This window comes from Microcebus murinus, chromosome 1 (assembly GCF_040939455.1).
Source record: "Microcebus murinus isolate Inina chromosome 1, M.murinus_Inina_mat1.0, whole genome shotgun sequence".
Lineage (NCBI taxonomy): Eukaryota > Metazoa > Chordata > Mammalia > Primates > Cheirogaleidae > Microcebus > Microcebus murinus.
Window position 1 is genome coordinate 140,917,298 of NC_134104.1, and position 22,699 is coordinate 140,939,996.

Below are 22,699 nucleotides of genomic sequence, written 5' to 3' on the forward strand. Positions count from 1 at the left end.
AAAACAAAGTGACAACCCTTCTCCTTAAAAAAAAGTAAAGTTAAGGCTACATGGAATTTTCTTTTTCTTTTCTTTACAGTGTAACACAGTGGCAAATATCCTTCATCAATAGCTGTCCAAGAGGCAGAAGGTGAGCAATGAGCCTAAGGGGAGACTATTAGCAGTAAGCAAGCCACAGCCCAAGACTGGCATTCAGCCCCCAACTAAGTGCCAAACTTCCTTTGAGAAGATCCATCTAAAAAAGGTGGTGGTGAGGGGGAAACCATATTTGCCTGGATATTCAAAGTAATAAGAAAATGAAGCACAGTCCCCAGACTAGCAGCAACATCACCCAGAAACTTGCTGGAAATGCAAATTCCCAGGCCTATTTGGATCAAAAACTCTGTGGAGCACAGCAGTGTTTTGACGAGCTTTCCAGCTGATTACAATGCATGCTAAAATATGTAAAGCTCTATGTAAAGCTACGAATATCCAGTAAGTAAATACTCTATTGAACACAAAGCATTCAAAATCTTCTAGAAACAACTTTCTACTCAAAAAGCTCTTAATGTAAGAATTAACAATATTTTCTCAGAAGCTGAACAAATGCTACAGGATATATAATAAATGCTCCCTCAAAATGCCATACCAAAGAGAAAAATGGCCTGAATTACAATGGTCAATTATACATTTACATCATTTTATATAGGTTCACTTAATGTTATATGAGCCATTGCACCAATATTATAGGTAATGAGATCTCAAAAGTTTTTTTTAGGCCAGGCACAGTAGCTCACACCTGTAATCCCAGCGCTTTGGAAGGCTGACACACAATGATCACTTCAGGACAGGAGTTCTAGACCAGCCTGAGCAACATATCGAGACTCCATCTTCCTAAAAAATTAAAAAACTAGGTGGGCATGGCTGGCATGAGCCTACATAGTCCTAGCTACTTGAGAGGCTGAGGCAGGAGGATTGCTGGAGCCCAGGAGTTTGAAGTTACAGTGAACTATGATCACAACATTGCACTTCAGCCTGGGCAACAGAGCAAAACCCTGTGGGGGGGGAGTTCCTTTTTAGTTCAAATTATTTCATTGTCTGTGTTAAAAGTAAGGACTAAGTCAATCTAAAGCTGTTTAAAGTAAATGGCACTGATTCCTTTTCAAGTAATCAAAATTCATTAAATAGTCATTCACTTGTTTGATAAGATCATAAATCTTTCAATAATCTAGGACAGCTCTGGCTCCTTTACTATTGTGCTCCACAAATCCATGTGTGTTTGCATATATTCACCGTGTATGTATGTGTACAGTATATATATATGAATATACATATGGGCAGATATATTTATACATACACATGGAGAAGCAATGGCTCAGGGTTCATTAGATGTCCACTTAAAGACCCAGTTTTAACGGGGCCCTCTTGAGAGGCAGTACTATAGGATGCAGAGTATAAAAACACTAAAAGCTTAGTGTCTAAAAGCTTATGAGCAAATGATGGCCATCTTATGGTTACACAGTGGCTCATCCTACACCACTTTGGAGACCATCCACCTAGTATATGTATGCCTTGGTTAGTTTCCTATTGCTGCTATAATAAATTTCCACATGCTTAGTGACTTGAAACAATACAAATTTATTATCATACATTTCTGGAGTTCAGAAGTACAAAATCGGTTTTACCAGGCTAAGATCAAGCTGTCAGCAGGGCTGCATTCCTTCTAGAGGTCCTAGGGGAGAATCCATTTCCTTGCCTTTTTCAACTTCTAGAGGTCACCTGTATCCCTTGGCTTGTGGCCTTTCCTCTACCTTCAAAGCCAACTCCATGAAGCATTTTCAAATCTCTCTCCTACTCCTGACTTTCAAACCTCCCTTTTTAACTTTTAAAGACCCTTGGATTTCACTGGGTCCACCTACATAATCCAGGATAATCCCCCATCTCAATATCCTTGATTTAATCACATCTGCAAAGTCCCTTTGCCATGTAAGTAACACATACGAGTTCTAGGGATTAGGACATGGGTATCTTTGGGGAGTCATTATTCTGCCTACCACAGTTGTTGACCCATGCAAAAATGCTATTTCTAAAGCTCAAAACTCTATTATAGGCTATTTAAAATATTATAATCATACTTTCCAACAGACCCAGCAAAATTCCCGCAATTGTGTTCTAACCATTTTTAAAACTTGGTCATCTAGCTGCTTGGTCTAAATATACTTTGTCTTCTATTATAATCAGAAATCACTAAAGCCCTTATAAATAACTGTAACAGCAGGAAAGGCTCATGATGTGCTTCGTATGTACTAGTCAGCTTGTGAATACATCATGGCTGGGCGCAGTGGCTCATGCCTGTAAATCCTAGCACTCTGGGAGGCTAAGGCGTGAGGATCGCTTGAGCTCAGGAGTTCGAGACCAGTCTGAGCAAGAGCATGACTCCATCTCTACTAAAAATAGAAAAATTAGCTAGGCGTGGTATTGCACACCTGTAGCCCCAGCTACTCAGGAGGCTGAGGCAGGAGGACTGCTTGAGCCCAGGAGTTTGAGGTTGCTGTGAGCTATGCTGATGCCACGGCACTCTAGCTGGGGCAACAGAGCAAGATTCTATCTCAAAAAAAAAAAAGCCACATGATAAGTACATCACATATATTAACTCAATTTAATTCTCAACCACCCCCCTAAACTAGCAAGAGGTAGAATGGAATCTAAACATGAGCAGCCAATCCCAGAGACTCTGATGATAAACCAGTACTCAATGATGCCCTGTCTACCTCTCATATACCACTATGTGCTTTGAATAATGTGTGTAAGAACATCCAATATGCAACAGAAGCACATACATCCTGAGGAATTCTATTTCATAGGCAACTAATTTTGACAGCTTCTTACTAGGCATTACAGATGAAATTCTCTCTTAAATTTCATCCTTTAGCAACAAGGCCATTAAATTCACAACAACTACACTTAAGCATATAATACTCATCATATGAGCAAATAAGTTTATTGGAATAAATTCAATGAAATATTAACTATACAATATTTTAGTTATATCAAGATTGCCATAAACATGATTAGATTCTTCTTGGATGGTTAAAAATGGTTATAATTCAGTGGCTACTCCAGGGTAACAGAGCTAGATAACAGAGACAGAAGAAGATGACTTTTTTTTTTTTGAGACAGTCTCACTCTGTTGCTGGGGCTAGAGTGCTGTGGCGTCAGCCTAGCTCACAGCAACCTCGAACTCCTGGCCTCAAGCAATCCTTCTGCATCGGCCTCCCAAGTAGCTGAGACTACAGGCATGTGCCACCATGCCCAGCTAATTTTTTCTATATTTTTAGTCGGCCAATTAATTTCTTTCTATCTTTTTTTATTTTTTTTTTATTTTTTTTTGGGGGGGGGCCAAACCACGTGGCTTTATTATACACTCGTGGACGAGGTTCTGGGGCCCCAAGAGTGAGGGGCCCTGGAAGTCGCCCTCTATCTTTTTTTAGTAGAGACGGGGTCTCACTCTTGCTCAGGCTGGTTTTGAACTCCTGACCTTGAGCGATCCACCTGCTTCGGCCTCCTAGAGTGCTAGGATTATAGGCGTGAGCCACCGTGCCTGGCCAAGGAAGATGACATTTTATTGCATACCCTTTCCTCCCTTTTGAATTGTGAACCATGTATATAATTCATCTGTTTAAACTATCAAATTCATACTGGTGACAATAAACTAAAACCTTAGAAAACACAAACTATTCTAGTAAAGAGACTCAGTGGTTATGAAAATAAGATTTTGAATTAGAAAACTCTGGGTTTAAATCTATATCCATAAAAAACATGGTCAACAATCTATATAAAAGAAAAATTTTTACTCCTTCAAAGGCTTTAATTTCATTATAAAATAAGGGTAATACTTGTGCTTTCATAAACTGTCACCTATTATTTCCAAGAAGTAAACAAACGAGGACATGCAAATCATAACTTTGGGAGTGGCACGGAAAGGCCTGGGTGTAGCTCCTGCCCCTAATCTCAGAACTTTGGGAAGTGGAAGCAGGATGACTGCTTGAGGCCAGGAGTTTGAAACTAACCTAGGCAACACAGTAATACCCCCGTCTCTACAAAAAAATTTTTTAAAAATTAGCTGGGTACAGTGGTACATGCCTGTAGTCCTAGTTACTCAGGAGGCTTAGGGAGGAAGATTGCGTGAGCCCAGGAGTGAGGTGGCAGTGAGCTAGACTGTGCCACTGCATACCAGCCTGGGCAACAGAGTGAGACCCTATCTCTTTTAAAAAAAAAAAAGGCAATTGTTTAATTTCTCTCTCACTTATTTTACAATGGGTACAGATAAACTCCTATGTGTAAGTTTAAAATGAATTAAAACTTGTACTGATAAATGACAATTTCAAGTGCCTTATGTATTCCCTTATCAAATCTCCATATCCTTTTTCAATAAATAAGACATTTCCATTGAAAATTATTTTCCTTAGTGGAGCTGAAGAATGAATTTCAATGTAAGAAAATTGATTCATGAGCATTAAAACAGAATAACAAACTGTCTTTTATAAACAGCAACAGAAAATAGCCAATATGTCACTACTTAAAAGTCACACCATCAAAACTCATGTGTAGATATTACTATACTAAAAATGGTATCACTGAGGTTTACTTTTTAAGAACTTTCCACAGCAATGTCACTTCATCTAAAAAGGTATTCATGGATTTTATTGGAATTCCTAGATAGAATTCATCAAGCCCATTCAATTCATAGCAATAATCAGTCATTTTTAAATATTATTTTGCACAACTATGCCTGTTTTTCTTACATTCATCAGATATCACCTGAGAAAGGGACACAGAGGAGCCCGCTGGGGTAATGGAAATGCTGGAAATAGGCAGTAGTTTCAAGGGAATATATACATGTTAAAATTCATTGACCTCCACACACTACTATATAAACATCAATTTTTTTTTTTAAATCTAAGCTTTCCAAATTGACATTAAGCAAGTTAATTAACTGCTTTAGGCCTCAGTTTAATCTGCAACATGTATTAATAAAACCTCTTCTATGGATATTGTGGGAACTGAATAAGGTAACACATGTATTTAGTACAACGCTTCATACACAGTAAGCACTCAATTAACATCTACTGTATCACAACTTTAGATGGTGGACTGCAACTTTTATCAGTCTGAAATATCTTTATCCAGTTTAACAGTAACAATGATAAATCATGGGCATGCCCCCAGGCCAACAGATGCACATCCCAGAAGGGACGTGGGGTGCATATGCCCGTGTGCACGGACATGCATGCCCATGCACGTTCATGCATCTGTGTATGCATTCAATCCATGGTATGTATGTTAAAAAAACGTATTAAATCATGCCCCAAGTAAGGGAAATTGAAGTTATTTCCTTTTTTGTCTATAGAAATAAAAGTTATAGTGGACATCCTTGTCCATACATTGTTTCCTCGAGATTTTTACATCTAAAACAGATTACCAAATAAATTCTTAAGGTTCTTTCAAATTTAAAACTTAAGTATCAAATAACTGAAAGCCTACCCAAATACTAAGTATTAAAAACAAAGTGAGAGTATTGTCACAGGTGCTACAGATACAACTACCTAAAGGAAAATCTTACAGATTCTAAACTTATACATAAAATGAAAAGTTAGAAGTTATTCTTCCACATTTCAGAATATTAATCACAAATAGTCTAAAATCCATAGGTCTTTCCAAAAGTTCAAGGAACTAATAAAAATTCTATTTAATGACAGAAAAATAGGCCGGGCGCTGTGGCTCACGCCTGTAATCCTAGCTCTTGGGAGGCCGAGGCGGGCGGATTGCTCAAGGTCAGGAGTTCAAAACCAGCCTGAGCAAGAGCAAGACCCCGTATCTACTATAAATAGAAAGAAATTAATTGGCCAACTGATATATATATAAAAAAAAAAAATTAGCCGGGCATGGTGGCGCATGCCTGTAGTCCCAGCTACTCGGGAGGCTGAGGCAGAAGGATCACTCAAGCCCAGGAGTTTGAGGTTGCTGTGAGCTAGGCTGACGCCACGGCACTCACTCTAGCCTGGACAACAAAGTGAGACTCTGTCTCAAAAAAAAAAAAAAAAAAGACAGAAAAATAATCACAATATAATCTTACGCAAATAGATGCATAATTCTAATTTTTTCTAATTGAAAGAAAATGCACCAAGGAAATATACCAAAAATGTTAATTACAGTCAATTTTTAGTATTATCCTTTCACATATTTCCCAGTTTTTCTACAATGAGTGTGTGCTATTTTTATAACAATAAAAATGCTCAGAATTGTTTTAAAAATAGGAATTCAACATGCTTTCAGCATATGCATCCAACAAATTAATTCCGACATAACAAGGTACTTTCATTTACAGTGGTAAGTCACATCGGCCTCTACCCAAACTGCAAAAAGCACCTAAAAAAAATCCCTTATATTTTCCAAAGGTAAACTCTACCATCACATCTTTTTTCCATCCTGCCCACTCTTTCATGTCACCAAAATGCAACACTCTGACATAAAGTATAAACAAGATATGGGAAGATAAAATTCTACAGTTTATTTAGCCAGACCCCATCTTGGTGAAGCTTAAGTCTATTTTCAGCACAAAACTACTTTATGTTTAAGTTCCAGGTTCCTTGCCAACTGGACTTCTGATTCATTTTCAAGTTCCATACTGAAACAACTGTCCTTAAAAATAACTGACACTCTTTCCTACTTGCTCCTCCATTGAATTATGTCTGAAAAACTCTGTAATAAATCCTTTTTCACAGACCCTCTTTAATGCAAATCAGTTTACACAAACTATTACTGTTGGCTCACAGTAAAATTCGTACAATTTTCATTAACTAATGTAGTAAAATTTAAGAAAAAGAACCTAATTTTAAATTATTACCAGTAATCTAGGCTACAGTGCCAAAACATTTATTATGGATTTTTGTAAATTCTTGCATGTTAAAATGTGAGATAGCCATACTAACCTTGGTTCAAGTAAGTAAGTGTTTCATCATGTAGTTTTACTGCTGGCGATGTTGCAGCACACATCACATACTGAAAGGGTGGGTGTTTAGTTTCACCATCCAGTGGAAGGCTGGAATCTTCCTGCTTGAAAATGGGCAATGCCAAAACATCACTGAAAAGCAAAAAAAACCAACACCGATCTTACTTTGAGTTTAAAATATTTAAAAGCATGTAAACATTTAGGGACAGTTTCTTTTAAAATTTAAGATCAGAAATTGTACGCAGAATAAAAGAACTACTAATGCTAATCTGGTTCACCTAACAGGTAGTTTTAACAACACACATCTTTAGTGGGGGGACGAGCAGGGTGGCTATGATTAAGTGTATAAAATTAGTAGTTAATAAACTCCATGCTACTGATAAAAGCAACAGATTAGGCTGATAATATATATGGTATTTTAAAAAATTCTTTAAAAACTTTAAACTCCACATTATTTCTACAATAAAAAAAAAAAAAGATCAAGTCAAGAGTGCATAGCTACCTGTTTTAAAAGGCAGGAACTATTACTGCTGCCAAAGGTAGGTCACACTGGCACCATGGAATTACAAAGAAGCCATTTGATTAAAATGGTGCTTTACAAAAAGTTCCCTGCTTGGCCTGGCAAGGGCAGAGAACATAAAGCTTCATGCTTAGTCTAAAACAATGGCTCCTTCTGAGAGGCAAACAGTAGCAGTAGAAACAGCTGCTATTTTCCCCCCAAGAATAATTCGGGGCATTGATTGGGAGGGAGATACAGGGGTCTTCGGGGGTGCTGTCTATATTTTGTCAACCTGGGTTTAAACAAACATGGATGTGTTTGGTTTGTTTTTCTGTTGTTGTTAACAGCTTTACTGAGATATAATTACATACCATAAAAGTCACCCTTTTTAAGTATATAATTTAGTGGTTTTTAGAATTTAGTATAGTCATAGGGTTGTGCAACCATCACCAGTACCTAACTGAAGAACATTTTCTCACCTCAAAAAGAAATTCTGTACCCATTAGTAGTCACTCATTATCCCATCCCTGACCCACTCAGCCCCTGGCAACCACTGATACACTTTCTGCCTCTACAGATTTGCCTATTCTGGATGTTGCATGAAAATGTATCATACAACTATGTGGTCTTTTTATGACTGGTTTCTTTCACTTAGCATGCTTCAAGGGCCATCTATGTTGTAACATGTATCAGTATTTCATTCCTTTCTTTCTTTTTTTTTTTTTTTCAGAGACAAGGTCTTACTATGTTGCCCAGGCTAGATTGGCAATCCTGGGCTGAAGGGTCCTCCTGCCTCAGGCTCCCAAATAGCTGGGACTACAGGTATGGGCCACCATGCCTAACACTTCACTGCTTTTTATAGCTTCATTGTATGGACACATAGTATTTGGCATCCATTCATCAGGTGATGAACATTTGGGTTGTTTCAATTTTTTGGCTATTATGAATAATGTTATGTGAGCACTTTCATGTGTATTTGTGTAGACATGATTTCAATTATCTTGAGTCTATACCTATGAATGGAATTACTGGGTCATATAACTGTTTAACTTTTTGAGAAATTGCCAAACTGTTTCCCAAAGAGCCTACACCATTTTACATTCCCACCATTAACGTATAGAGGGTGGTTATTTGTTTTTGAGATAATTTCCTGAGCTGTACATTTATATCTTGTTAACTCTTATATATTCATTCTTTAATAAAAAGTAAAATACTAATGACAACAACAAAATATCCAAATGAATAACTACTATATCAACACCAATAACAGGGACTTATCTAAATTGCTTATTTTTTCTCTTATTTTTCTACAAGCTGTTGACTCAGATATTTGGGTAGCCCACTTCAATTAAAAACCAAAACATATCAACTCAGTCTTAAGACAAATAAAAAAAAAACTGGAAACAAATAAAATGGGAGGGTAACCCTGGGAAAGAACAGTATCCTACCTGCATTCCCTCCTCACCACATATATTTCTATTAAAGCACTGTGCTGATTTCCAAAGACGTTAAATTATCTACTAATTCTCCTCCCCTTTTATTTATACCCAGGAATCATCAAAACACTCCTAAGTACACAAGCATAACCAAAAACCACACGGTTTGCAATGGTCTCCAACCCTCTTAGAGTCCTTGAAGTTTTTGTCCCAAATTCCTGCTTTGGGGGCAGACATAAAAACTTTTCAGGAGAATTCAAATAGTACCAAGAATCAGCAGCTCTTTATAAAAAAAAAGTCACAATAGTAAAAAATGGCTCTAGTGTAGATGAAAATATCTACTGTGTTTTGTTTTTTTTTGCGGTATAATCATAGCTCACTGTAACCTTGAACTTCTGGGCTCAAGGGATAGATCCTCCTACCTCAGCCCCCTGAGTAGCTGGGATTACAGGTGCATACCAACAAGCCCAGCTAATTAAAAAAAAACTTTTTTTGGGGGGGGGGTCGTCTCACTATGTTGCCTAGGCTGGTCTCAAATTCCTGGCAGCAAGCAATCCTCCTAACTCAGTCTCCCAAAGTGTTGGGATTACAGGCATGAACCACCACACCTGGCTGAAAACATATATTGCATATTCTTATGCCATACATATGTAAGCATTTAAATCCCTCTTGGTGAGAAAGAGAAGAATGAGATGAGAGCTGTAACTCAGAAGCATTAATTATACTGAAAAATGATATGGAGAGTAATTTTAAGATTTTAATGCTAACCACTTGGGTTGATCATTAGATATAGGTCATCAAAACAAGACATAAGACTGCATGAGAATCGATATTTATAAATTGTCACATACAGATGATAAAATTGTATATGCTTCAGGCCCTAGAAGATAACCACCTTTTTATTCACTTGGGTATAGCCTCAATGATCCACATAGTGAAATACTATGTTCATGGCAGGTGCTAAAAGACTTTTGAACAAACAACATATAAACACCTACAAATCACTTGCCATTGAATGCCCAATTAACTTTTTACTTTATTAGAAAGAAAATGCATTCCAATCAACACAGCAACCAATGATTCTTTTCAAACAGAAGTCAGATCGTTTCATTCCTCTGAACTCTCCATCAGTTCACTTTTAACCAGGGTCATTACAAAACCCTACAAGACCTACTCAACCTGTTCCTCACCTCCTCTCCTTCTCACTCTCACACCCCTGTCCCAGCCATGCTAGCTAGCCTCTGTGCATGCCTTTTCCAGGGTCTTTACAGTGGTTCTTCTAATGGATGTCATAATGGCTCCTTTCATTCCAATGGCACCTTCTCAAAGAGGGCTTGACACTACAGTCCTCCCACTCACACTCCCAATTTCCTTTACCCTGCTCTACATACAGCTCTTATCACTTTCCAATAAGTATATAACCCCCAAAACTTGTTTCTTCTCTGACTGACCCCAGCATCTAACAAAAAGAAGCCCAAACATGTGCTGAATCAATAAACTAATTGTAGCATTAACAATCAATTGAGGCCAGGCACAGTGGCTCACACCTGTAATCACAGCACTTTGGAATGCCGAGGCAGGAGGATCACTTGAGGCCAAGAGTTTGAGACCAGCCTGGGCAACATAGCAAGACTGTCTCTACAAAATATATATATATATATATATATATATATATATATATATATATATATATATATATATATATATATATATTTTAAATTAGCTGGGCATAGTGCTGAGAGCCTATAGTACTAGCTACTTGGGAGGCTGAGATGGGAAGATCATCTGAGCCCAGGAGCTTAAGGCTGCAGTGAACTATGATCACACCACTGCACTTTAGCTGGGTGATAGAGCAAGACCCTATCTCTTAGTAAAAAAAAAAAAAAAAAAAGGAAGCATGGGTGCCTGGCTTCTGGCCAGGGCTCTGCTTCCTAAAAAAATTAATTTAAAAAATGATTATTAACAAAATGGAAAACTAGGTCTCTAGACAATTTAAGATTATAATTTCTATGCTAAACCTAAGAAAATCCTAATATTCGATGGTTTTTGTAATCTATAAATGGAAATAGACTTTTGAGTATTAAAGACAGACTCTTAAATTGAACTAAGTAGGACATTTCTGAATAAAAAACTTACCAGAAAGCTATAACACTCCTGACTCTGTAATGTATTAAATTCATAGTCTCAAAATACATAAAACTAAATAATGCATTTTGTAAGGCAAAACTGAAAGATCGACATGTTGGCAAATTTTAACATAGGTTAGCACCCAAAATTAGGATGCTACAGAACACCTGGCAATCACAACAAGCTTGATCTCGAATGGAAGTATAAAAAACTATTTGGACACCTAAAAATCCAGCAATGTTAAGATGCCTTCAGGTAGGACAAATGAATGACTGGGAGACACTAGTGTGACGGGGGAGACATCATCGTACACTCTTTAGTAGCTTTTAAATGTAATTATATGACTATTAGTTTTCAAAAAGTTAAAATTTGAATTTTTCTTAATGACAAGATAGCTAAAACATATCTGGAAGCTAAATGAAAATTCTAAAGAATTTAAGAGACAGGAAAGAAGCCAAAATGGAAATAACATATAAAACTGAATATTTTTAAACGACAAGCTAATGATCAACCTCTACTCCACTGAGAACAAGAAATAAACAAAAGCTACATTATTACACATATATTCATAAAAGCACTGAAGAGCCAACAAAAGAGTGAACCGCAAAGCTGTGTTGTGGTTCTGGTGGCCTTCTGGGTCTAGGATATGCCTGTCCACGTTAAACTGGAGCTAGATGTGCAGGGTAAGGGTGAAGAGAAAGTAAGCAAGATTTTGCATGGGCTTTCGGCACCAGATAGCTTTTCCAGGGTGGTCACTGACAGGCAGGGTTCCCAGGGGGTTGATAAGTAAATGAAAATGCTAAGGTATCAAATCATTCCAAGTAATTCTGAAATGCTAGTACCCAGGCATAAAAGCCAGGCATAAAAGCACAAACAAGACTCTAGGAGCAAAAACCAACTGCACAAATAACAGATGGCATATATCCAATACCAGATTCTGTTTGTTGGTATTCAGCTCTTTCCTGCCTCTGTTGCAGAGGGCTGGAGGCCTAAAACTACACATAAAAGACTGCTTGCTAGCTAAGAGTCCAGTCAGGTTGCTCTAAAGGCAAGGCACTGGTGGGAAATTACAAGAGTGGGAAAGGGGAAAAGCCAGACACAAAGGCAGGCAGTCGCACAGACTGTGGTTGCCGGAAATTTCAGGGGATTAGCAGCCATGCCTCCTCCCTCAATCCTTCCAGTGTGTTACATATCAGGTACACACCAGGGCATGTTACACAACAGGTACACGCCCTCCTCCCCCAACCCTTCCAGCATGTTTGCAATCAAATACTTTACTTAATCCTTCTCTGCCTGAAACATTTAAGTGATTCCTATTTTCCTTACTGGATATAGACCAAAGACTTCAGATGCTGGAATTATCAGACCCAAATTATAAAATTATGCTTACTCTCTTTTAAGAAATAAAAGACAAGCCTGAAAAGTTCTGCAAGGAACAGAAACCTTTAAGGGACAACAAAACTGAAAAGGAACAAATAGAACTGTAAAATAAAATCATCAAAACTAAACAACTCAGACACAAAAGTTAAGACTAAGGAAACTAGAACATAGGTAGAAAGAAATTATCCAAAAGGCAGCACAGAGAGGGAAATAAGGGGAAACACAGAAGAGAAGTTAAGAAAGGACAAAGTGAGATTTTACACTGAAGTCACAGAAGAAAGAATGGAGCAGATGCAATATTTTAAGAGATAAAGGCTGAGCAACTTCCAGAATTAATAAAATAGACCAATTCACTGATTCAAGAAGCCCAAAGGACCAAACCAGGACAAGTAAAAATAAATCCACACCTAAATACATCATAGAAAAACTCATAAGCCGTACAGTATGTGGAAGTTCAGTTTTATCAGAAAGGACCAAGGGAATCAGCTGAAAACAGGCATGGGAGGAAGAGGAGTCATCAAGCCTTCTTGAAGAGATAGGGAATGAATGAGAACACCATAGTGTTAACTACTGAGCAGCATGATGGCCATACTCAACAGCCAAAGTCATGAACCAACCACAACGAAGACACTGAAAATCAGAATATCCTCATGTCCACTAAATAAATTACACGTGTAGACAAACATATACTCATTAAAACAAAGTTAAAATCACCAAATCCAGGCTGTTATCAAGGTGAAATTTAATGGAACCTTGAATAAACACCTTATACAAAAAAATTTTAGCCCATAAGGAAAGTTCCAACTCACTTGAAATTAATATAGCCTTGATTTAAAAAAAAAAAATAACAGAGGCAAAGAAAAGCAAATTAAGAAACAATCTCATCAGGGAATACAGACAATCTATTTGTGAAGCTTTGGAAGCATTCTCTCTAAAATCAGTAAGAAGACTTAAAATTCAAGTTCGTAGTGCTTATAAACAACACTATACTGAAGCCCTAGCCAGCCCACAAAGGAAAAAAAAAGAATTACACAGGAAGAAACAAATCTATCATTATTTAAAGATATTGTCTAACCACACAGAAAATCTGAAACTCTACAAATTATTAGAACTAAGTTCAGCAAGGTCTTGGAAGAAAAAAGAAGATAAAACAATAAGAACAACAAACAGCATTCCCAACTTTCCTCCTATCCAGAAAGATCATATTCTACCTATATTGAGAAGACGTTTCAACTACTAATTGGTGGGCAACCTAAGAAAGCAGTGGAAAGGAGTGGAGGTCAAACCCCAGTTCTGGAGTTTCAAATTCCAGCTCTGCTACTTAACTTCTTTAAGCTCTAACAATGGATTGTTTTTAAACTCAGAAAAAAATAAAGTATCTAAACTCTAAGCATACATTAAACACATTCTCAAATAGGTCCATCGAATCTGGGGGCATGCAAGACTTTTTCGGGGGTTTCAAGAGGTCAAGACTATTTTCAGAGCAATACTAAAGCATTATCTGCCTTTTTTACTTTGTTGACATTTATACTTACAGCACAAAACCAGTGGTTAATACTGCTGGTGCCTTAGCATGAATCAAGGCAATGGAACCAAACCATACCAATAGTTCTTTTATTCTTCATGAATGCCAAACACAGTAAAAGATATTTAATTTTGTTATTTAATATTGGTCCTTGGATGCATATAATGTATTTCTGCTGCACACCTAAATGCGATGGATGTTTCAAGCAAAAGCTCTTGTGCAAGTTTGATCTTGTCAGCTGACCTAGCAGTTTTTTTCATGGAGCATTATTTTTACTTGAAAGAAAAACTATGACTGAATAGTTTTTGAAACTATTTGAAATACCCAGCTATTTCACAGAAATTTCAAAAAAAAACTAAGCCTTTCATTTTAAGAAAATAACTAATGGTATTCATTGCCTTATAAAATCTTTTTTTTTTTTTTTTTTTTTTTTTGAGACAGAGTCTCACTTTGTTGCCCAGGCTAGAGTGAGTGCCGTGGCATCAGCCTGGCTCACAGCAACCTCAATCTCCGGGGCTCAGCGATCCTACTGCCTCAGCCTCCCGAGTAGCTGGGACTACAGGCATGTGCCACCATGCCCGGCTAATTTTTTGTATATATATTTTTAGTTGGTCAATTAATTTATTTCTATTTTTGGTAGAGACGGGGTCTCACTCAGGCTGGTTTCGAACTCCTGACCTTGAGCAATCCGCCCGCCTCGGCCTCCCAAAGTGCTAGGATTACAGGCGTGAGCCACCACACCCGGCCCGCCTTATAAAATCTTTGAGTGCACCACCATGTACTTTCTCCGGTGAGATGGTAGCAACATTAAGGAATACGATTTTTTGATAATGAAAGTGTCAACATTTGGAAGATGTGCAAAACTCAGGAAACCACTATTTTCCAAAAGACCAATGCATTGCATATTCCAAAATTATACAAGGTAAGAGATCCAACGGAAGTGCTAGACAGACCAATCCATTCTAATGTAAGAAAGTATAAAAAGTACACTGATCTACATTCAGATTCCACAATGCAACTAAACTTTCTTAAAAACTACCATTTGTTAAGTGTTGGTATAGCACCAAAGAATATCCACAATTACCTGAAAGGACTAGTAATGTAATTTTCATTTTCCAACCACGTAGTCTCATGAGGCTGATTTTCTTCATATATCAACCGAAACAATATATTCCAATAACAGATATGAGAACCCATCTGTTTTTCACTGAGCCAGACATTAAAGAGATTTGCAAAAAAATGTAAAACAATGCTACTACTTTTCTCGCTAAGTTTTTTGTTTTGGAAAAGTTTTTTAATAAAAAAATTATGGTAATACACAATAGTTTGCAACTATTATTTTAAATAAATTAAGTATCTTAAAATTTGATACTTTCATTATGAAGTGACTACAAAAGATACAGCATCCTATTCAATTCAGATGAATTAAGACAAAGTAATCTCTAAATAAATGACACAGAGGTCCTACTCGACTCAAAAAGACGGCTAAAACGACAGACATTCTTTCAAGGCTAAATAGCATTCACTAGTATATTTTATCTTTTGCTTCCAAAAAAATTTACATGTTTAAAAACAACAGTTTAGACTGCTACACATCCAAAGTGTCAAAATCATGAGAAGGAAAAACTAAAACTGTCATAGGAGATAAAAACTAAATGCAATATGGGATCCTGGATTAGAAAAAAAGACAACAGGGGGAAAACTGTGAAATCCAAATAAAATTTTATACTTTAGAAAATAGTACTGCAACAAAACTGATTTCCAGATTTTGAAAACTACACTCTACTAATGTAAGAGAAGCTGGGTGAAGGGTATATGTGAGTGCTCTACATTATTTTTGTAACATAAAAATTTCAAAATGAAAAGTATTTAAGTTAAAAAGCTCAACTACTAATATATGATGAGTAAAAACTAGTTTTGTCTTAATTAACATCAAGGCAAAAAATTTTAAATCTTAAAAAAAATTTAAAAAAGACTCCACCACCAAAGGCTAACAGTTTCACATCCAACCATTAGATCCGTCCCAAAGCAAGCAAAATGTTAGCGCTTCTTCCAAATTCAGTCACAGAACCTACAGCCATAAAAAAAAAAAAAAAAAGAAAGAAAAGATGAAGCATCAGATGGTATTCCACCAACAGCAAACGTTTAAGTGTATCCTGGCAAACCAACAGTGCTGCTGTGATGAAACATATCAAGTTTATGAGACCATATCAATAAATTGTCAAGTTTCAAACAGCCCTAATTAAAGGATATACACTATACTGAACCTTGGGGTGAGGGATAGGGGGGTGGAAAACCACCTTAATTATTATTTTAAATAATAATTTAAAACCGAACATAATAAAGATCTATGGACAAACAATAGAATTATGTAAATTAGCTGAGATAGTTCTTAGTCTACATAAAAATAACTTCTCCAACATAAGATTTCAATACTCAGCAAATCCTTTTCCAAGGCAATCAAAGTACATTACTGTATTAGACTCCATCCTTTAGAGCAGGGATTGGCAAACTATGGCCCAAGAGCTGAATCCTGCCAGCCTGTCTTTGTACAGCCAGGAGCTAAGAATGGTTTTACATTTTTTAAAGGGGTTGCAAAAAAAAAAAAAAAAAAGGTGACAGTCTATAACTGCCTACAAAGCCTAAAATATTTACTATCTAGCCCTTTACAGAAAAGGTTTGTCCACCCCTGCTTTAAGGTAATAAATTTAAAAACCAATGTGGACACTATAATCTGAAATAAACAGATTTTTAAATCAGTAATTTACTAAATTCTTTCCTGTGCTACAGATAAGATTAAATCCAGAAACAGAGTTTAAACCTGGAAATGAGACGTTTTATAGCATTTATTGCTAATACTGAAAGTATTCTGAAGTACCACTCATATTTTTAAAATTTCACTGATCCTCAAAATTTTCTAGACAGATTCTCAATTGTAAAGTCCCAATAAACCCATTATATTAATAAGCTGAAAATACCATCAGTCAAAAATACATCTAATACATCCAAACTATATCACAGCTAGCCTAACATACCATAAACATGCTCAAAACACTTACATTAGCCTATAGTTGGGCAAAACCATTTGGCAACACAATAAACTGTAAAGAACTGGTTCTGGCTGACTGGGAGCTGTGGCTAACTGCCACTGCCCAACATCATGAGAGAGTATCATTCCACATAATGTCACTAGTCTAGGAAAAGACCAAAATTCAAAACACAAAGTACAGTTTCTCCTGCGTTTCTACTGAATGTGTATTGTTTTCACACCAAAAATCCTAAGTCGAACCATAAGACAGTCCCTTCTGTACTTCCAAAATATATGTCACCTACTCAGGGACAGTCTGTTTTAGCATGAGACCAAAAAAAAAAAAAAAAAAAAAAAAATTCAGCTTTTAATAGCTCCATAATAAACCTTACTCTTACTAATCTTTTACTAACTCAACACTGATCTAAGTAAAAATTTCCTGTTACCTTACAGGGTCTGACTTGTTAATTTTTAAATTAACATATAACATTGTATGTATTTATCACATACAACACAATATTCTGACATATATACATTGCAGAATGGTTAAATCTAACAAATGCATTTTGTCACATATTATTTTGATGAACGCACTTAACACCCACTTTCCCGAATTTTTCAATAGTCATTAACTAGTCACCTTGCTGTACAACAGACCTCTTGAAATAAACTAGCATTTTAACTTTTCAATCAATATTCCAATATTCCTTTATTAAAAGGATTTGTTTGTAAAATTTGAATTCAGTCAAAAGGCTGTACTCAAGGATCCAGAAGGCCACATGTGGCTCCAAGGCCCCAGGTTCCCTACCTGTAGATTTCTAAGGTCTCTTGCATCCATCTCTATAATTCTAGAGTATTATATTGTAAATTCTGGAGTTTGGTATTGTAAAAAAGATTTTTTTTTTTAAAGGTCTCGTTCAGTCACCCAGGCTGGCATACACTAGTAAGATCATAGCTCACTACAGCCTCAGACTCCTGAGCCCAAGCAATCCCTCTGCCTCAGCCTCCCAAGCAGCTGGGATTACTTGCCTGTTTTGGGTGTTTTTTTTTTTTTTTTCAATGTTTTGTACAGATGAGGGTCTTGCTATGTTACCCATGCTGGTCTTTAACTCCCAGCCTCAAGTTATCCTCCCACTTTGGCCTCCCAAAGTGTTGGGATTACAGGCATGAGCCACCATGCCCAGCCAGTTACTGAGATTTTAAAAACACTTATAAACTGCCTTATTTCAAATAGAATCTGCAGTTCACATCTCACATGCAAGTGTGGCACAACAGTACACACTGACCACATATACACAAATGAGAACCAGAGCCAAAAGAAAAAAAAGGAAGCAGCAAAGGTAGTATCAAAAATTAGCCTCAACATATCCCCAGTACTATCATCCTACATTACTTCATGCAAATATATTTTTCCTACTTTTTTTAAAGAAATGGGGTCTCTTTATGTTACCCAGGCTGGAGTGCAGTGGCTATTCACAGGCTCAATTATTGTGCACTACAGCCTTGAACTCCTGGCTGGCCTAAAGTGATCCTCCAGCTTCAGCTTCCCCAGTGGCTGGGACTACAAGGTGTGCATCAACATGCCCACCCCAGCTATCACATCATTGAGAAAAACTCTTTCTTTCAAGCTATCTTCCCAAAAGCTGAGGAAAACATTCCCTAAAAGAAGTCTCAAGAAATACCTCTTGTTTAAAGCTATGCAGAAAGTAAACACAATGAGCATACCACACTTTGAAAGACAAATGGAAAGATGTCCACAAAGAAAATTTTTTATCAAGAAATCATTTTTCCAATAATTTCTTCAAGTTTATTTCTTGAATTTAACAGAGAACAAATGAAATAGATAAGCCTTCCTTCCCCTTACATGCCAGAAAAAGAGACCGAATGCTCATGCTGGACAATAAGTGTGCCCCTTTCGGACACTCCAACCCTCTCAGGGATCCAGGACCCGTAGAAAGTGCCCGCAGCAGCCTAAAGCCTTATTTTCTTTAGACTTTCTCCTTATCACGTAAATTTTGGAATTTCTAAGTTTGAGATTTTCAAATAGCAGCAAGCACTCTCATCTCTTGCTTTTTGAAGACCCAGTTAAATATGAAAATCTTTTCATATGAAATATGAAAAGATATTTAAGCAAGCTACTTAAAATGGTATTCATCTTCATATTTACTTAAAAATTAGATTACATGACACAACCACAAACATTCAAGGAAAAAAGCTCCCTTGTGAAGAATGTTGTAGATTACACACAATCACAAAGATGTCAGGCATTGCTTTAAGAACAAGGTCAGGGAAAGGTTTAAAATCCTCAAGATTTTATGTCCTTTTCACAGAAATAAACCATATAAAGAAGTTAATTATATTAAGTTAGCCAAATCACTAAAGCAAAGTATGGTTCAAATAAAATCCTAGACAAATGTAAAAGCTCAAAATAACCCCTAATAAGCAAACTTCCATTTTACCATAATGAAAAGCAACCGAAGAGACACACACATTGAACTTGCTTCACGTGCCATCTTCCACCTTGAATGTAAGCCCCTTGTTTCAAGTGGAGAGAAGGAGCAGCATGACACTAGAGCAGCGAGTTTTCACCAGGGAACCACTGCCTCTAGCACTCTCCTCTTGGGTGACCCCATGACTTTCAGTAGCTCAATTTCCTCAACAACTGACACAGTTGTTTTAGAAAATAAGCCACCCCTTATAGAGCCCTCAAGTTACACAACTGCAGAGGGAAGAGGTGCCAAGTTCAGGGAGACCAGCAGAGACCAAATCTGGGCCAGACGCTGGTGGCTGAACTCCCAGTTTAATATGCTTCCCATCACTCTCTTCCACACTCCAAGAAACGTCTTCGCCTTCCTGAGAGTTCTTTATGGCCCGGAATTTTAAAGATTTAAAAGCCCAATTACTTCACGGAGCAGCCCCGACCATTCCAGGCCAGCTCTGACCCAGAAGTCTTTCTTCCTCCCAACATTTATGCTCCCTGTCCTCCCTTAGAGCTGCTCTGAGATGTATGAACGCTACTGGGAAACGGTACAGCGCTTCAAAGACATCAGGCATTTATCTAAAGAACAGAAAGCTACATTTAATTCACATTAACGAAAAGCTACCAAACCACTGAATTTCAGACTTTATTAATCTGTTGGACATTACGGTGCACTGTATTTCAACAAAGCCGCTAAAAAAATAGTTTCCAAACCCGTAACAGTTAAAAAGGATAAAGGGCTGGGACTACAATCAGATCTGTTTCAACTTCTCAAAATGAAATGAATGGCTGCTAGTACAGACAGCAGAGACTAAACAAACTATTGTTTGTGGTGCAATCACTGCATCTTAAAACCCTCTTCAAGAGGAAACAGCTTGTGAGGGTAATCCCCAAAATGAGAAACTTCACTTTGAGACAATGAAAAAACACCCAAACGAAGTCAAAGTGTTTCCCCCCCCCGCTGCTACTCTTTCACTTATAATTTACTGATATCAAGTGGTTAAAATCAGCAGCCTGAAAAGACCACAATGTAGGGCAACAACAGAAACTGACGCCAAAACGTTGGAAGAGTATTTTCCCAATATAAGTGCTGCCTTTTTTTCCAGTGTATTCCAGCTCTAATGGGGCTTGTAAATCACTTGTAAGGAAAAGAACCCCTTCCCCCACCAACCCAAGCCATCCTAACAGCGGGGCGTGTTTTACAGCAAAAATGAAGCCCGGAGGAACGGCTTGGGGGCTGCCCTCCCCCGCTCGCCAGTCACCGGGGTAGGCAGAGGCCTGTGGGGACCCATGGCCCCCGACGGCCACGCGGCAGTACCCCGACCCCGCGGCGGGGGAGCCCGGGCATCGCAGGGTGCAGCCACGCCTAGCAAACACCCAGGGCCGTGCAGGCCTTCCCCACGGAGACAGAGGCTTCTGCCCGCCCGGGGCGCCAGTACCTCATGCTGTAAGCGCCGGCGCCCAGCTCCTGCCCGATGCCCGAGAGGCTGGCGTCGAAGTCATGCACCAGCCCGGACTCGATCACCTCGTCCATTTTGAGCACCCAGGCCATCTTCCGGCCTCGCCCCGCGCAGCGCGGCCTCCGCGTCCGGGGCGAAAGGGCCGGAGCTCCGCTGGCGCGTCCTGAGGGAGGGCGCGGGTGAAGCCTCCGGCGGCGTGACGACTGGTCACCAGCGGCAGCCCCGGCGGCGGCCGGGACGAGAGCGGCCAGGGCCCAGCTGGCAGGGCACGGCGAGCCCGGCGAGCAGCTGCAGCGGGAGCGGCAGGGCCGCCGGCAGCGCCACCCTCCCGCGGACACCGACCCCGTGCCTCATGCCGCCGCCGCCCACCCCCCGCGCCGCTAGCGCTGCAGTCGCCGCCGCCCGCCCCACCCCGAGGCCCCGGGTCGCATCCTCCCCCGGACTCCGCGGGGACCGGAGCTCAGCCCGCTCCGACAACCCCAAGGGACTAGCCACCTGTCCGCCCGTCACCCGCTCCGCAGTCTTGACCCCCGGCCCTCGGCCCGCCCGCCCAGGCTCTAGCGCCACGCCGCCCCGGCCAACCCCGCCGACGCAGCTCCGCCGGCCCGGACGCTGGCTTCGTACGGCTCCGACTTAGGCTCACTCGCCGCTTCCGCCTCCTTCGGCCCCGCCCCGGTCCCGCCCCCGCGTTCGCCCTCCTCCCCGACCCGCCCCGACCCGTACTGCCCCGCGCTTCGGGCCACTCCCCGCGCCTCACGGCAGAGGAATAGACTGCGCCGTGCAGTTTGGCCCCGCCCACGCGGCAGGTTCTCAGCCTCTGAGGCTTCGCTGCCTCTGCACTTCAAGCCAGGAAGAGGCGGTACCAAAAGGACTGCCAGTTCCCGCCCCGTCCAAAGTACGGGAGGATTGACAGGCTAACTGGGCAATAAAGACAAGCGCTTGGACGGAGCTCCCGTGATTCTCTGTGCCTCTGGACCAAACAACCAATCAAAATGTTCTTTCCCCTTGGGCGGGCTCGAGGAGTGAATTTGCGGCCAAAAGAAAGAGTTCATTGGACTGCACCGGAGGAAGAGGCTCAAAACGTCACTTCCGGAGATGCTTTGCAACTCTGTGGTATTTCCTAGTAGTCCCTTCCTTTTGACCTCACTATAGAAGGAAAGAGCGGTTCGCACAGCACGTGGGGAGAGGAAGACCAATTGTGCAGAAAACCTTGATTGGCATGAGAATAAGCCAATCAACGCTCACGAGATAGGACTCTGGAAAGTCTTCCCCAACAACTGTATTACCACGGGCATTATGGCGAGCCTGAGTTAAACTAGGTGTCCTAGGAATGGCATGCAATCTCTTGACCTTGGAGTTCTGAACCATTAGGACGCGCCACAAGAACAGCTAGGCTGCTCGAATGGTGTCCCTCAGAGGCCCAGCCTGGGCACGTGCCATTGGGGCTGAAGGACAGAACTCCCTTTCCCTGAGGGAGGAGGCCAAAGATTAAAGAGGAGGCAGAGGCTGATTTACAGGGCCGGCATGCGGATCGGAGCTCCTGAAATTCGGCTGTTAGTGTTCGGCGGGCGGAATCCTGTTGAAGAGGGCCTATGACCTCATGGCTTCGCCCTGGATGGAGCCCGTTGCCTCAGAATAAGGCCTAGATGCTGAGAGCACTAGCTTACCGTTTTAGTAAACCAACTCACCAGTTTAAGTGCAAAAACACATAGATTAAACCCAGATGTCAGCCTAGTAACACAATGGCTCTCAGCCAGAAAAAATACTCATATGC

General features: G+C 39.6%; 1 protein-coding gene across 5 annotated transcripts in view; it reads right to left on the minus strand.

The window, feature by feature from the left end:
• Window positions 1-21,575, minus strand: part of UBP1 (upstream binding protein 1) — a 55,476-nt gene extending 33,901 nt beyond the window's left edge. For 2 of the 5 annotated variants that reach the window (XR_012920644.1, XM_076006044.1), the window contains exons 1-2: window positions 20,905-21,322; window positions 6,972-7,123 (exon numbers count right to left, since the gene is read on the minus strand). Coding sequence is in view for 4 of the 5 variants with exons in the window: in XM_076006044.1 (XP_075862159.1) it covers window positions 6,972-7,123; window positions 20,905-21,017 (265 nt within the window). In the remaining variant the exon portion in view is untranslated. Of the gene's footprint in view, window positions 1-6,971; window positions 7,124-15,042; window positions 21,326-21,420 lie in introns of those variants that run through there. The other 3 variants (XM_076006036.1, XM_076006031.1, XM_076006040.1) reach the window with 3 other exon arrangements.
• Between the last annotated feature and the right edge of the window lie 1,124 nt (window positions 21,576-22,699).